We start from the raw sequence: 13,264 nt of genomic DNA on the forward strand, positions 1-13,264 counted from the left end.
GGCATCATGGATCTTTTCCATGGGAACATAGTCAACAAATATCTTTTCCATGGGAACATAGTCAACCAATATCTTTTCCATGGGAACATAGTCAACTAATATCGATGAAATGTGTAACCATCACCACGGAACAACACCACAGCATCATGGATAAAATCCATGGAAACACAATCAACCAATATAGATTAGCCAAGTGAACCAACATCAACGAAACATGTAGCTTGGAACGACCAACAACAACAAAACATGGAACAATGATCCATGGAAACATAGTCAACCAACATCAGAAACATGTAACCAAGTCAATGGATGCACATTCCATCAATATGAAAGAAACAAGATGCATTTAAAAGCATCACAATCAATATGGGAGAAACAATTGACATACCTTTTCTTGAGGATTTAATATGAGAATCATACCTATCAGCTCCTCATCTGAAAAGTGAGATTTGAGTATCCTCCACGCACGAGAAGAAACAATTGACATACCTTTTCTTGAGGATTTAATATGAGAATCATACCTATCAAAGAGGCTCTTACAACACCTGCACTTATCTTGCCGCGAGAAGAAACAATTGACATACCTTTTCTTGAAGATTTAATATGAGAATCATACCTATCAAAGAGGCTCTTACAACACCTGCACTTATCTTGCCGCTCATCGACCATTCTGTACACCAATAGAAGCATCCTTGGAAAGCATCAAAACATTCCAAACTCGTTCAGAACACGCTATTCATGTGTTTCATACCCTACTAGCTTGCCACTCATAGACCATTCTGATGTCAAGTAAACTCTTAGGATCAAAGCCTGAAGACAGAGTTCAATGTTTATTCTCACCCTAGCTCCAAGCATGTTTACCCTTAACAGCCTGCATTGTGAGCCTCACAGGGCTACACTTTAGGCTTCTAACATCATTCATTTGTGTAATCATCACCCAGCTCATCAATTTCCAAGAGGGATTCTGATGCATACCTTGCAAAGCCTCCAATGCAATAGCAGCACATCTCGAATCTGTAAATTCTACAAAGCACAAGACAAACGTATCTCCTCCCAGCTACAGAGAGCGATGCCAGAGTGAGAACAGAAACAATTAAAAAACTATAAACTGAAGTGAGCACATGATGCCAATAATGCACAGGTGTCTACACTATACTATCTTCATTGAAAGCCTACTCACCCGCCTTGACTCTTTGTGCATAAGGCAAACTTCCTTAAACCCAAGGAGAGGGCGAAAAACATGAGCTGCTTCCCTGCAAGAGCAGTCAGATGGAAGCCCTTCAATAAATAAGGAAGGTGTTGCATCTGGTGGACTGGTGGCAGAAGACCAGGGCCCCTTAATCGTGCTCCTTGACTATCTTGCCTTGGAAGGTAATCAGATCTCCCTCCATTTACACCAACATTGACACCCTTCATCATGCTGGTATCCAGACCCAGCAACCTGCCACCCTGTCCCATCATGCTAGGATCCTCCAGACCAGACACACCCATGTTACCAACCCCTGCACCCCCCAGTACACTCATGCCCATGAGAGGGCCGCCAGAGAGACCCAATACATCTGCACCAGTCATACCACCTGAAGCATATGCCACTTTGTAGTCGGTACCGAAATCGAGGGGTTCTGGATCTCTCCATGGCATGCGCCCATCTCGTTCATCATAACGAACCTCTCCCCGACCATAACTGGCTGCTCCAGGTAAAGGGAGCTCATCGTAATCCGCTTCTCGGGCGTTTCGCATGGATTTGTCCAGGAGCCATCATGTCAGAGTAGCACCAGTAGTCCGCCATAGCCAAACAGTTCTGGGAGATCAGCCTGTAGACGAAACCCTAGCTTCGACGTACGCAGACGAAGCTACGTGCTCAAGATTTCCGTTTTAGGCTATTGTTGCTGTTGCGCAGGCTGCTCTCTATCCTCACCTTGCTTTTTATTTCTTCAAACCAGAAACACAGAGTTCCTTCGTATGGAGACGGATAAACTTTGACCTGTGGAGATCTCTAGGTTCACGTAGAACCATAGCTCTGATACCATGTTGGAGATGGAGGCGATAGCATGAGAGAGATGAGAGAGAAGCACACGAGACACAATATTGAATCCCCAAAGTGTGTGGAATACACACAATAGATGAGTATATATAGAGGAGATCCTAGGGCTATATATAGAGACATTCTATATATAGCCAACATTTGTTGGCTATATATAGAATGTCTCTATATATAGCCAACAATTCCATCATTGGAAGATATTTTTTCCAACTTGATGCTTATCCAAAGACATATGCACGAAGCATATCCTCTACAATCTAATTCATACGCTCTGTTTTCCCATTAGACTGCAGTGGATGATCAGAGGAATTCATACTCAAAGTAATTTCCTCGTTGTGTAAAACCATTCGGAATAAAGTAGGAAAACATGGCATTATAACAGCAGGAACCAGGTATCTATCGGTGGCCCGATGTACCCACATATGCTCATGGAATTATCGGCGTCCCGAGTTACCCATATCAACGTAGAGAGACATCCACGTCTTGATGAGTCACAGGGTGGTTGCAAGATGAGGTTATCTAGTTTCATGTAGTGGGCGCCCTTGGCTTTAGCTGGAAAACAGGCATTTTTTCAAGAAGAATAGCCAATCTCTCCTAGTTAGCCAAGGAGTTTCACTTCAAGGTCTTCTAATGAAACATCATATGCAAAGTTGGGCACCTAAAACTATAATCTGATCAAATATCCAATAATTGCAAATCCCCTTTTCTTTGGGAACCAAGTTTGTATACAGGCCCTGTCGTCGTAGGTTTAGACAGGTACAATGAATGTGAGTAAATTGCCTATAACTTTTACATTATTACTCATATGATGTTCCCACTTTGCATATCACAAATACAAATAACATAGAGCTTAACTTGATTTATCGAGTAATTTTTGATGTGTTCTACTATTTTCTATATTATTTAAAGGTATTAGAATTGTTAAAAAACATACTATTTTATCCTCCCACCACATCTACCATTTAAAATGCTCAAATTGTATGGATCTAGTGATGATTAGATTGGGAAAGATTAGTATAATGTGGGTATAAGGTAAAATTATAAATCTAACGGTTAGATTTTTGTAGATTTACTTTGGAAAATTTGTTATGACTGTTAGAGGCCCATTAAATCAATTGTAATTTAAGTCTAGAAAATTAAATATTGAATCTTTCAATCTAAAAACTCTAGGGATCAATACTCTTGTTTCCATGAATTTATTAAAAATAATTTGGCTTAATTTGAGTATGGGAAGGTCCATTTTCAATCCTCCCAGTGAAAATTCCCAGATTGTGTCCACTCCCCCCTTTTCAAGTCTAAAACCAATCCTAGTTAGGTTTGGAAATCTAGGCTTGGTAAACTTCAAAGCTTAGGTTTCATTCCATGTGTGAGGCTTGGGTAGGCACAAATCTTATATATGCATGCCACTTTATGTCCACATGAGCTTCGAGAGGATCCACATAAGCAGCTTGCCACCTCAACTTGCCACCTCCACCCTCCATGTCAACATGGTCAACCTAGTTGCTCCCCACCTCATCATCCTAGTCATCATTAATGATATTTTGAATACTTCTGACAATAGTGATAGTCATAATGGTGACTCAGATAGACATGAAGAGCGAGCCAGTGCACAAAGACTATTACTAAAGATGAAAGATGTTATTTCTACAACTACACAATCTTTTTGTAGGGAGGATGAGTGTATTTAAATGATGTATTTGCATTGGGAAGTGCATGTATAATGGCTCTTGCAAACAAATGGAAGACAGTGGCAATGGCTCCAAGTTTATAATAATTACATGAGATTGAATCAATGTGTTCAAGATTTTTTGAGGGGAATCTTGATATCAGTTCATGGACTAGAATCACAAAGCAATGAGATGATTCTATGTTTACAAATGAGAAGCTTTTTGGAGACCTGTACATTCAAGGCCAACGACCAAGGTTTCTTTCAAATTGTGAGTGTAACATAAACACAGCTTTAACAACATGCTAATATTGGATTTTTTGTTTCAAATTTTCTTCTGATTCTCCATTTTCTTATGTCTCTGTGCAGATATTTTTCCCTCTAATTATGTCGAGGAACAACCACTCCATAGCCTCATTGGAGTTTTCTATGCTATGCATGCATCCATTGGAGAGGCAATGTTTGTATCTCAAAGCCCAAGTGATCTTGTACAAAACAATATCTTTTTCTTTTCTCACTCATATTTTGTAGATAAAAAACCAAGTTTATTTGGCAAGCTAGAAAATATCCTCAACCCCTCTCTTAACAATCCCGAATGGCCCAAACCTGATGCTTGGACCATCTTATGCTTAAAGTTTAAGATGGTAAGTGATATCAAGACATCACTCAAGTTTTCAAAGGCGTCTACGTCAGTAGTAGAGCTAAATTGGTTTTGTCCTTTACATGTTTTTGTGCACATGTTCAATTCCATGCGAATGCACCAAACAAAAACAATGTATATTTGTAAGGAGGTACGGTTTGACCTCATTCAAGGATTACTAGGAGAGGGTTGGGAGGTTTGTAATTATGTATAGGAAAATATTTTGATTTTTCCTTTGATTGCAGAGAGGGTGGTTGAAATTGACGCATTTGCTGAAAGAAGTGGCGGTAGTAGAGACCAGGCCAAGGTCCATGGGCATCATGCTGCGTGGGCGCACTATCTTGGTCGTCTTCTTGTGGATGGCATCGCCATTATCCACAGGGACTACACCCCTCAATCTGCCTTCACTCTCTTCTTTTTGAAATCCTTCTCTAAGGTGCTCTGTGTAGCCTCTATGACACAAAGCACCAAATGTATAGTCCTGATTAAAAAATACCTTGCCTTTGATGTTTTTGAATCTGGATTTAGGAGTAATCTTCTTGCTCGTATAGGTATAGCCAAAAGCATAGGCATAGAGGATCCTCAAGAAATAGCCTAGTCACTCCTTGAGCACACTCTACCCAATAACAAGAGAAGGAAGCTTAATATTGTAAGAAAGCTTCTGTAAAGATGATGTATCACTTCTTATTTTGAATACAATACAATTTTTGTAAACTTATTTTCATCAAGTATATCATTGTTTTTTCTAGTTTGTACCATCAATGTTTTTGTGAATGCATCAGAAATGAGCCTGGGAGCCTGGGGGAGCAATGCCAAAACAGTGCAAATTTTGAGCCTGCACCGCTGCTGCTGCTGTAGAGCCCAAATTTGCACTATTTTGGCACAGCTTCCCTAGCCCTTCAGGAGCAATTCTGATGCATTGGATGACAAATAATGTATTTTTACACATGACTAGAGGTATTTTTATCTTGTAAATTACTGTTTCTCATAATCAATGTACTTAACTTAATTATAAATGCATCAAAAATGATTCTAAGTGGCTGGGGGAGCAGTGACAGAACAGTGTGAATTTTGAGCCTGCATCGCTGCTGTAGAGCCCAAATTCACAGTGTTCTGGCATAGCTTCCCCAGCCCTCCAAGAGTAATTCTTATGCATTGGATGATAAATAATGTACTTTTAATTAATGTACTCTTCATTATAAATGTATCGGAAATGATCCTGAGTGGCTGGGAGAGCAATGCTAGAACAGTGTGAATTTTGAGCCTACACCACCACTACAGAGCCTGAATTAGCATTGTTCTGGCATAGCTTCCCTAGTCCTCCAAGAGCAATTCTGATTATTGGACGACAAACAATGTAATTTTACACATGATTAAAGCTGCTTTTATCTTATAAACTATTGTTTCTCACAATTAGTGTACTCAACTTCATCATTATAAATGCATCAGAAATTATCCTGAGTGGCTAGGGGAGCAGTGCCATAATAGTGCAAATTTTGAGCCTGCACCGCTGCTGCAGAGCCTAAATTTGCACTATTCTGGCATAGCTTCCCCAGTCCTCCAAGAGCAATTCTGATGCATTAGATGATAAACACTATACCATGATTAAAGGTGTTTTTATCTTATAAACTACTATTTCTCACAATTAGTGTGCTCAACTTCATCATCAGAAATGATCCTGAGTGGCTGGGGGAGCAGTGCCAAAACAGTGCGAAACTCACACTATTTTGGCATAGCTTTTCCAGTCCTCTAGGAGCAATTCTGATGCATAAGATGATAAACACTATATTTTTACACATGATTAAAGGTGTTTTTATCTTATAAACTACTGTTTCTCACAATAAGTGTGCTCAACTTCATTATGCAGCAGAATTGATCCTGAGTGGCTAGGGGAGACGTGCCAGAATAGTGCAAAATTTGAGCCTACATCATCGTCATTGCAGAGGTCGAATTCGCACTATTCTAGCACAACTCCCTCAGTCCTCCAAGAGCATTTCTGATGCCTTGGGTGACAAACTGGCACATGATAGACACTCCATGTTAAACAAACATGATGACACTGAGACATTATAAGAGAAACTTAAAATTTTAAGCATCAGAACGTCACAAATGAAAGCCAGATAGGCTTGTTACAAAGGGGGGTTTGAAACTAAAGAGGTACTTTAAAAAAAAGGTTAACATCTAAGATCTCTAGATCGTCTCTCGCTCCGAATGCGCCGAGCTAGTTGCATGTCCTTTGTAGATATGGTAATCCTCTTTGCATGTATTGCAAGGAGGTTGGTGTCTTCAAAAAGCCCAACAAGGTAAGCCTCGGAGGCTTCTTGCAATGCTTCAAGGGCAATCCCCTGCACACGGAACTCTGTTCTATATCGTTGGAGAATCTCCTTCACTGTGTGAGCGAAAGGGACTCTTCTTATCAGCAACTCAGTGTTCCTTTGATAAAAATTGATTTCTTGTAGAGCCCTATGCCCTTGGTACATCCTTCTCCTTGAAGCTCTTTGTGTTGTGTTAGTGCATTGGCAAGGTTGGGACTTCCTTGGCTTGAAGAGCTTGACCTTTCTACGCTTCTGCGCACTTGCAGGAACCTCCTCTTGGTCTCTCTCATAGTTTGAATCGTCCTCCTCCTGTTTCTGTGGTACCTGTGTATCAAGTTCCTCCTGGGTAGGTAGGGGATCCTGTCCTGGTAGTAGGGTTTTGCCACCTATGGTGCTGCGTAATGTAGGAATGTTTTTACCAATCTAGTTGAACTGCTCATCATCGGCCTCTCTTTGATCTCTGGGGTGGCTGCATTGTGGGGTCTTCTTCACACGCTTGATCCCACTAGAAGGGCCTGCATGTGTGTGCGCTGGTGTTGCTGTTGGAGGATGGGTGGACTCTGGTGATCCCATTGGGCATGTCCTAGAATCCAAGGGGTCACTCTCTTTCGTGCTGTCGCCAGTATGTGGTCGTTTGTTTGGTGGGTGCCTTGCATTGTGTTTTGTGAGTGAAGGCATGGTAACACGTGCAGTGTTCTTGGTGCATGCCATATCCATGTATGACTATGCTAACGTGATGATATGCTGGTGTCCTTACGTGGGTGTCTACGTAGATCTTGAGCTCAAGCTCTCTAAAAAAGTGAAATGAAAATGAAGTGAGAGAAGGAACTATTAATAGTTTTTTTAAGGAAAAAAAACCTAACTAAACTTATTTTCTTAGCCTCATTACATCTAGATTTATGCTGGTGCGTGCACAACCCAACGCCTCCCTTATCTCCTCATTCGTGCATGCCAAGCACCATGCCTATGGGGAGCATTGGTCTACAACCATTCAAGCCGAGCATGACTTTTTGCAGCCTTGCGTGCCTCTTGTGCAAGCTTAGATTGTTGGGCCCGCTCCCTAACCAATACCCTTCCAAAGGTTGTGCGATAAAACCAATTGAACATCTCTTGTAGATAGTTTGTACGTGTTCCTCCTGCAAAAGCTCCACCTCCATATCTTGTATTTTTGAAATAAACCCCTCTTGCTTAATAATGTGATTTCTCCATCCCTTGGGTACTCCACATGTCGAGCGATCCATACTTGTTCTCATGAAATACACACCATGTGCATAAACTATGTACTGTACACATGACAATAGAATTTAATTAGAAAAAGTCAAGTTTAAAATACCAGTTTATTTTTTTACTGTACAACTTACCATATAGTGTGTTACTTTACTCTCTTCCCAAGAACCTAGCACACTGTTGGTGAACACTTTTGCGTTCTTCACGGAGCACCATTAGGCATTGCTTTGAGTCGTTTGATAAGTTCCTCTAGCCTTTGAATCTTTGCATCCTTCTCCACATTCTCTGCGAGGATCTCTTTCGTTTTATCTGATGATGTTTTAAGTCCTTCTTGACATTGTAAAAGATTGAATTCTGATGCTTGCAATTGAGATTAGAGAATATGGGTTTGCCAAGCTCCACTTGTAGTTAATCTTCTTCTATAGTATCCTAACAAGTCATGCTCTCCTTCACCAACAAATTGCATAAAAGATGATAAATTGCAAAAAGGAGGGTTTGCTCTTAAAGGGTCAACTGGATAGAGATGCCCATCAACCCAAAAATCTACATTTTTCTCCTTAGCTATTCTACAAGCTTGGACAAATTGTGCATCAGTAGGATGGGTTTTTTTAGAGCTGCCATACTCCTTAGGAATACGAATGTGTAAATCAACCTTCCGTTTTCTAGCTTCACAAGGGGCTACACACACAGCTTGCAAAGGCTCCATAGCTAAGCAGAGGAAGAAGCTAAAGCAAAGAGATCCTCATGGTAGGGAGAGAGAGAGAGAGAGAGAGAGAGAGAGAGAGAGAGAGAGAGAGAGGAAGTGAGTGAGAGAGACTCTAAAACTTTGCTATTACAGGTTTAACACAAATCTGTTTTTTAAGTAGAAAATGATATTTTTGATATATAAATATACTAACATGAGTTTTTCAACAATAAATTACATTTATGAGAAAAATTAAAAAACTTGCACACCCTTTGTATGGACTATCATCAATGAGAATTGTCCTTGTTACATAGCATTGTGCATTACATTGGTGCTAAACCTTGTTGAACATGGCCTCCACACCCATCTTTTCTGGCCAAAATATATTCTCATGATCATACACATAGCATTGCTCTTGTCCCCATATAATAAAAAATGATAATTGTCTCCCTACATGCAATTCTAGAGTTTCCACCATATGCACCACATTTTTGTGAAAAGATATGGACCATATCCCAACATGGAACTTTATGAATAGATTGGCTAAAAACTCTATGCATCTTGGATGAAGTACAATCCATTGTTTCCCACAACGTAAGCTTGTATACTTATTTAACTTTGTGAAGCAATGGTCTAACAATAATCCATTCAAATTCAATATTACAGACATTTGGCTTGTCACATTCCTTGTATCCAAAGAGGTACACGCAAAAGGAAAATAGAAGAAAAATTCAGAATTGAGAGACGAAGAGGGTCCCACACACACGAGAGAGCATTCAATGCATCAAAATGCTACCCCCTACTGCATTTCAACAAAAAATCGACAGAAATTTGATATCATACACGCGAAAAAACCCACAAAAATGTATTAAAAATACATTTTTAACCATAAAAAAGCTCAAACAAAATTCTAAAAATTCTAGAAATTTAGGGAATCCATTCTATCAAAAATATCCACAATAAAATATGTAGTATTTTTGTAAAAAAATCCATTAATTCTTATTTTAAACCATAAAAAATAAGAAAAAATAGCATTAAACTCACGGAATTCCCCCGCAACGTCGACTCGTCCATTGAATAGTAGTAACATGCGTTCCAATCGCCATATCGATGATCCAAGTGTAAATCATCAACACAAATCAATAAAATAACCTTTTTATTAGTAATTATTAATATTTACTTCAAAAATTTACCAAAAATTACAATAAAAAAGAAGAATCAACAACAATAATCTAAAGATTGCTCTGATACCACTGTTAAAACCCTAAGATCTCTCTAGATAATTGTTATGCATAAACATGCATAAATCAGGCATAAACTCATCCACTCGCGAGCCCAAGGGATGCACATATGAATTATAAATGAAATACATCATACCTCTACCTTGATGTCCCATACAATCAAGAGGTATAACTCCAATCCAATAGCATGTAGCTATCGTGTGAAATGGTAGGTGAGTAGTTATGATCCTCTACACAAGAGAGCATAACATAACCTAGCCTCAAGATAACATCAAGAGACCATAGCCTAAGCCTCCAAGTCTTCAAGCCTCCCTTGAGTGTGCCCCATGCCCCTATTATATAGATGGGCCCTCAAGTGACTCTTAACTCTCCATTTCCCATGTGTGACACTTGGATGCCTGACCCTAACCTTAACCCTTAAGGCTAGTCCTAACCCATGCTCCTAATGTGTGTTAGCCTGCTAGTATATGCACACATAATGTGCATATAACAGTTTCGGCACTAGTGCCATTGCCCATTTAGATCCAGTTGTGTGAGTTTGTACTCATGTTGTGGGAGGCACTACTAGAGGCGATTTGGTAGGAGTCTTTGGACTTCAAAGTGTAAGCTATACAACAAGAGAGAGGTAAAGGAAGAGGGGGAGAGTAGATGGGAAGACTCCCATGAGGGTGGGGAATCTAGCATCATTGCTTCTCAAGACCATGTAGTGTTAGAGAAGGCGATTAGGATGACTACAACAAGGAGGCGACTTTAGTGAGCTAGGAGAGGCTACCATTTTGCTACCGGTTAAGGTGATGCTCAGTGGTTCAGTGACCTTGATAACTACTTGTTGCAAACTATCTGCACATGCAAAAAAATAGCACATTAATCAACCACATATATATATATATATATATATAGAGAGAGAGAGAGAGAGAGAGATGCGTACATTGATGGGGGGAGAGAGTCGGAGAGAGAGTCACATGGGGCTCACCTCTAGGGAACAACGTTGGAACACACACAATACTCTCTGTCTATCTCCTTTTGAAAATGCACAAACACACGGAATACTCTATCTCCTTTAAAAAATGCACCTAAGAGGAGAAAGACGCGTAGGGGGAGGAGAGAGAGAGAGTGTACTGTCAAAATTAGACTTGCTTGTCAAAAATAGACGTTGTGAAACATCAAAATCAGAGGGAAATTCAAATTTGCCTTTGAAGTTTGGGCCAAGAAATACCATGACTCTTTTCTCTTTCTCTTAACATATTTCCCACATCTCCTCAAACCCCCAAATTCAAATTCTACCCCGACTTCCTCGAACGTCCTCCTCGTCTTCCCAAACCTCCAAATTCTTGCCATGTGGCAGCTTCTTGAAATATTCTTTTATACATATATATATATATATATATAGAGAGAGAGAGAGAGAGAGAGGGATTGTCACTGTGGGAGCGAAAAGATGTTGCATTTTTTATTTACCCAAAGAAGTAAATTCGGTGCAATTTTCATCCCTGAAAAACAGCCATTCAAAACCTTAGTAAAAGAAGAATACGCTTGTCAAATACCCCTCCGCCCCAAAAAAATAATAATAATAAATCAGCAACCGATGACAAGCTTTAGTGTTAAATGAGAAAACGGTACTGGAGGTGTATATAGACCCTGAGGGCATAGTAAACACTTTGCACTTCTAAACCTAAACGCTTTAACGCTGATGGCTCCCGAGCTGATACCAGGCCTGCCCAACGACTTGGCTACGGAGTGTCTGCTTCGTTTACCTGGAGACTGCCTGCCTACTGCGATGCAGGTGAGCTCCCTGTGGAGGATCGTCCTTAGCAGCGATCGATTCTACGTCCAGCGGCGCCTGAGGTTCCCCTACCCTTCGCTCTTTGTCGTCCGTTTTCACGACGACTTTCCCAGTTGTGAAGACATCGGCGGTTCGAAGGACTATCGCGACAGTTATGACTGCCTAGATTTCGACCTCGCATGTCTCTCCTCCGAGCCCCGCCTGCTCTTCTCCTGCAATGCTAGAAATATATACTGGAATGCCGCACGCGCCTGTGGCGGAAATTTCTCCGTCCTCTTCCTTGACTCAGAAAGTCGCGACGAGTGGGTAGACGTCCGGCGGAGATGGACTATGCTAAGCGGAAAGTCAGTCCCTTGGGTCGTTGAACTCGTGGGCTCGCTGGGCAGTCGTATTTTTGTGCTCGCAGAAACGCAACTTGGAACGGAAGCTTTGTCGTACGACTGTAGCAACGATAAGTGGGAGTACCATGGGAGTTTTCCGGAAGTTTCCGACTGTAATGCTTTGTAAGAGGATGGATATGGGATGAAAGAGATCGTCCATCTATCGTTCATGTGTACGATCCGTCCACGAACAAGTGGGAAAAGGACATGCAGATGACAGAGAGGCTGGCCTTGGTACCCCATCCCAGCAAGGTAGTGGCCACACCCGACGGAACCCTACTTTTTGCTTACAAAGAAAACGGACGAGGAATGGTTGTGAAACAGCAGGAGATAGGAACATTATCCTGGCGAAGGGGGCGAGTTTTTTCTGTTGCGCAACGAGGAACAGATTGTTCTTGTGATGCAAGACACCAAGTGCAATGGCTGTAGCACTAGCTGCAAGAGTCATTCTTTCTTCGACGGCCGCCTCACATGCCTCTTTATTCCCTGTTGTGATATGCTCGTCGATGCCACTCTGATCCATGGCTAAGGTTTTTATCAACAGCAAGCTGTGCCCCAGGGCCTTTTTCTATTTGTCTATGCCCCCTAGATGACCAGATTATCTCTATTCCATTTTTTTCATCAAGGTATTGCATCAAATGCCATGTTGTGACTACCAGCTGCCAAAGTTTTCTTGCGTTTCTTTTCTTGTCATAGGCTTTTCAGGTAGGATTTATTCAGTAGCAAGGGTTTTAATTGCTCCATACGTCAAACAGTACTAGCGTTCTTCTTGTGAAGACAGTACAGTCAGTCCTTTAAAAGGTTGTGGTCTTCCTTCCGAAGGGATTGGACACCTGGATTTATTGTCTTCTCACATTGATTGATGGATCATGGCTCCGACTTATGCACACTGCACAACAACTCTTTCTAGTGACCTTTAAAGGGTCCTGGTCTTCCACCTGGATTTATTGTCGTGTCATGCCTCCCACTTATGCATAACTACTCTTACTAATGAGCTGCCCCTTATCACATCTTTTCAAAAGCTCAATTAGCACTTATGCACTGTAGCTTTGAGTAATGAGATGTGCTACTTAACACCTCGTCTCTTTTACCATTGTTTACCTTTTATAATAGTAGTATGCTTGTGTGGATGGTTATGCATTCAAACATGATTTTTGATTGTTTAAACTTAAATTTTCTCATGAAATTGACACATCAAAAAGCATCAAATTGGGTTGTATGTTCTAGTATGATATGTGGTCTTGTGGTCAAAACACTTTGTTAATTTAAGTTTCTAACACACCTTG

The 13,264-nt window shown here is 40.8% G+C and overlaps 2 protein-coding genes across 2 annotated transcripts; one reads left to right on the forward strand and one right to left on the reverse strand.

Annotated features, from left to right (window-relative positions):
* Positions 1 to 914: 914 nt before the first annotated feature.
* On the reverse strand, positions 915 to 1,826 carry LOC147606535 (uncharacterized). The gene is made up of 2 exons (XM_086792226.1): positions 1,181 to 1,826; positions 915 to 1,023 (listed from the first exon to the last, which is right to left on the reverse strand). The coding sequence occupies exons 1-2, from the start codon at positions 1,738 to 1,740 to the stop codon at positions 915 to 917; spliced, it is 669 nt and encodes a 222-aa protein (XP_086648352.1). The 5' UTR covers positions 1,741 to 1,826.
* A 9,679-nt stretch (positions 1,827 to 11,505) lies between these two features.
* On the forward strand, positions 11,506 to 12,407 carry LOC147606536 (F-box protein AFR-like). Its single transcript, XM_086792227.1, has 2 exons — positions 11,506 to 12,053; positions 12,107 to 12,407. Exons 1-2 carry the CDS (start codon positions 11,506 to 11,508, stop codon positions 12,405 to 12,407), a joined length of 849 nt encoding a protein of 282 aa, XP_086648353.1.
* Positions 12,408 to 13,264: the final 857 nt, after the last annotated feature.

Source organism: Cibotium barometz, chromosome 57 (assembly GCF_041138505.1).
Source record: "Cibotium barometz isolate CiBa-2024 chromosome 57, ASM4113850v1, whole genome shotgun sequence".
NCBI classification, from domain to species: Eukaryota; Viridiplantae; Streptophyta; class Polypodiopsida; order Cyatheales; family Cibotiaceae; genus Cibotium; species Cibotium barometz.

Bases quoted from the DNA above. Each gene is read 5' to 3' on its own strand.
- LOC147606535 (XM_086792226.1), bottom strand. From the start codon at position 1,740: ATGCGAAACGCCCGAGAAGCGGATTACGATGAGCTCCCTTTACCTGGA. The intron at 1,024-1,180 runs GTGAGTAGGCTT...TGTGCTTTGTAG, and splicing joins TGCACAAAGAGTCAAGGCGG to AATTTACAGATTCGAGATGT.
- LOC147606536 (XM_086792227.1), top strand. From the start codon at position 11,506: ATGGCTCCCGAGCTGATACCAGGCCTGCCCAACGACTTGGCTACGGAG. The intron at 12,054-12,106 runs GTGGGAGTACCA...ATGCTTTGTAAG, and splicing joins TACGACTGTAGCAACGATAA to AGGATGGATATGGGATGAAA.